Consider the following 2,977-nt stretch of genomic DNA (forward strand, 5'->3'; position numbering starts at 1 on the left):
AAATAGAGAGCTAACCCAACGTAATTTCTGTCCAGCGTAACTATGTTTTCTTTTTTCGGTTTTCGCTTGACGTCAGGCGAAAAGTCGTGATTTACGCCAAGTACGCTTTACCGAGAGCTAGTTCGAGAATTGCAGACTACACGCGGTTTTGCAGTCCATCTTCCAATTTAAGCTAGATTCCCACTCGACCGAAAAAAGCCGGCGGAAATCACGCAGTCGACGGTATAAATTTAACTTCAAGCGTTAGACCGTTCACACTACGACTGAGTTGAAACATAATGGATTCGCCTGATTAATAAATTAGAACCATTCCTTAGGACATAATTAGCTCTAAGTACTAACCACTCGTTCTATTTGTAGACGCGGAGCAGGCGTCTCTCGGGCAAATTGTTGAGGACGTCACCTCATTTTCAATAGGCCTCCCAGTCTTATATTCTACCTCACTGTTCTTAATGTTTTTTTCAATTCGCATTTGATCCTGTCCCTTCCAGGACTAGCGCAGACGAGAACCTCAACGAATTTACGCCCAATTCGATCCTTCTGTTTGTAATTGTAAACGAAAGGTGAAATACCTGAATATAACCTGCTTATGTACTGCGACTTAATCACTTGTACTCCAAAATGAAGACAACATCAATAGCACGACGGTTCATCCCACCTATGCAACTACTGTAGCACACAAAAACGTAGTTTAAGGTTTGGAAACCAATAAGAGGATCTGGTCTTTGACACGGTACAAGAACTAATAGTCGTCCACTGGTTGCGTGTTCTTGATAGCTGGCATTTCCCTCTTGGCATCGGATGACGTGTTTAATGTAACTAAAACCTTCGGCAAGCCAATGACGTGAATTTTGAGAAATAGGAATTGAGAAAATGTCCTCAAAAAACATAATATTAAATACCTATGTGTGTTTCTTGGTCATCAGCCTGATGAGTCAGACATCTGACTACCACACTATTAACGTGTGCTGGGTCTCTGAAGTAAGCAGTGGCTCGAATATAACTTCCTTCGGGAAGTAAAGGGTCAACGAAGAATTTTATGGGACATGGCACGTAAAAGTTCTCAAAGAGTTTGTTTAGTAATTTAGAATACTGAAATGAACAGAAATAACATATAATTATATTATGAGTTTCGGATTAATTAAAACACGTGTGAATTTACAGTACAAGTTGTGCTTTTAGTTGGCTGGTTATTTTCCCTGAATCTAATATTAAATGAGTATCTTTCAGTTTCAGTACTTTGCCTGAGCACAAAATTAGGAATAGTTATAAACCTCAAAATAACTATTTAAAAAAATGCTATCCGAACTCACTAGCGAGGTTGGAATCCTTGACAATATAAAGGTAGCTGTGATTTGTTTGCTAGTAGTGAGGTAGACTCCTCTTGAGTATCGAAATTTCCAAAACCTTTACCTTTATGTGCCAATGAGGTAGTTGTGCATGCCTCATTTTGGTTCCACAAATCAGAATTTTGGCCTTTGGTTCCAAGAAGTGTGTATTGTAGATGGCAATTCCTGACTAGGGTTGTTAGACTGCGTGCCTTGAGAGAAGTTCTGAAAGTTTTTAGAAAAAGTACGGTTTGAGTTTATCCAGCGTTAATTTGCAGCTTATCCTTACGCTTGTGTCGATGATTAAGTAACTACAGGGAAGTGGCAGTTCACCTTCAATTTGACGAAATGTCTCTTGGGACATTATGGGACTTGGAATATCTTCTTGGGAAGAAGATATCACATCTTCCTGGCTGGACATTTTTCTTGAATCTGTAATGAAATAATTAAATTGCAAAATTATTAGTCAAAAGATAGTTTTGAAAAGAAAAGTTGTGTTTCCATATACCACATTTCTACCAGTTCTCCCCAGTATTTCCCCGACTACATTTCCCGCAATTTCCCCCCCCCCGACTATATTTCCCGCAATTTCCCTATGTAGATACGGACGATTCGCAGGCTATAGCGTGCCCCCTATCGATTCTCTCCCCATAAAAAGGAGATAATCGAGGGAATAGTTAAAGAAATGTTAGATTTGAACATCATAAAACCATGTAATAGTCCATGGAGTGATCCGACGTTAGTAGTGGGTAAGCCTGATGGTACGCATCGTTTGCTCATAGATTATAGAAAGCTTAATAGTGTCACTAGAAAGGATTCATATCCATTGCCTCGAATAGAAGACATACTGGATTCAATTAAGACCCCAGATTACATTACAGTACTCGACCTCAAATCAGGTTAATGGTAGGTCCCTTTACATAAGGGTAGTCGTGATACCTGCGATTTCGTCACCCATAGCGGTATCTATAGACCGAAAGTTATGATGTTCGGTTCAACGAACGCCCCCTCGACCTTTCAAAGGATCTACAACAATTTTTTTGGACACTTGGCTAAGACGACGGGTGTCTTCGATTATTTTGATGATCTATATATATTGTTTCCGACACATTTGAAGAACATGTAGCAAGTGAAGAGAGAGTTTTAACTATTCTTAAAAACGATGGATTAACGGTCAAATCTTCTAAGACTCAATTCTGCCGTCAGAAAATCCACATCTTAGGACATCTCGTTTCGAAACAGGGAATAGAAGTTAACCCTGAAAAAGTTAGCGCGATTAAAAACTATACTATACCGCGCACAGTCCGACAACTGAGAAGGTTTTTAGAGATGGCTAGCTTTTATATGAGATTTATTCCTAAATTCGCCCACACAGCTACTCCCTTACATCAGTTAACCCATGACAATGTTGATTGGCAGTGGAGTAAAGATCAGCAGGACGCATTCGATTCACTTAAAAATAGTTTAACCACCGCGCCCATAATAGCGTCCCCAAATTTTAAGCTCCCTTTCATTTTGTACACTGACGCATCTGGTTGTGGACTATGTGCAGTGCTTACTCTGACCATTGAGGGTAAGAGCAGGGTTTTACAGTACGCAAGTCGTACTCTTAATTCCTGTGAAAATAAATTGTCAGTAACTGAAAAAGA

The 2,977-nt window shown here is 39.6% G+C and overlaps 1 protein-coding gene across 1 annotated transcript; it reads right to left on the reverse strand.

Annotated features, from left to right (window-relative positions):
- Window positions 1-605: 605 nt before the first annotated feature.
- LOC149680960 (cellular tumor antigen p53-like) lies at window positions 606-1,749 on the reverse strand. The gene is made up of 4 exons (XM_089834472.1): window positions 1,577-1,749; window positions 1,163-1,244; window positions 903-1,092; window positions 606-826 (listed from the first exon to the last, which is right to left on the reverse strand). The coding sequence occupies exons 1-4, from the start codon at window positions 1,747-1,749 to the stop codon at window positions 606-608; spliced, it is 666 nt and encodes a 221-aa protein (XP_089690598.1).
- Window positions 1,750-2,977: the final 1,228 nt, after the last annotated feature.

Source organism: Phalangium opilio, unplaced genomic scaffold (genome assembly GCF_054372755.1).
Source record: "Phalangium opilio isolate 3A_F unplaced genomic scaffold, DU_Popi_V2 ptg000039l_1, whole genome shotgun sequence".
Taxonomy (NCBI): Eukaryota; Metazoa; Arthropoda; class Arachnida; order Opiliones; family Phalangiidae; genus Phalangium; species Phalangium opilio.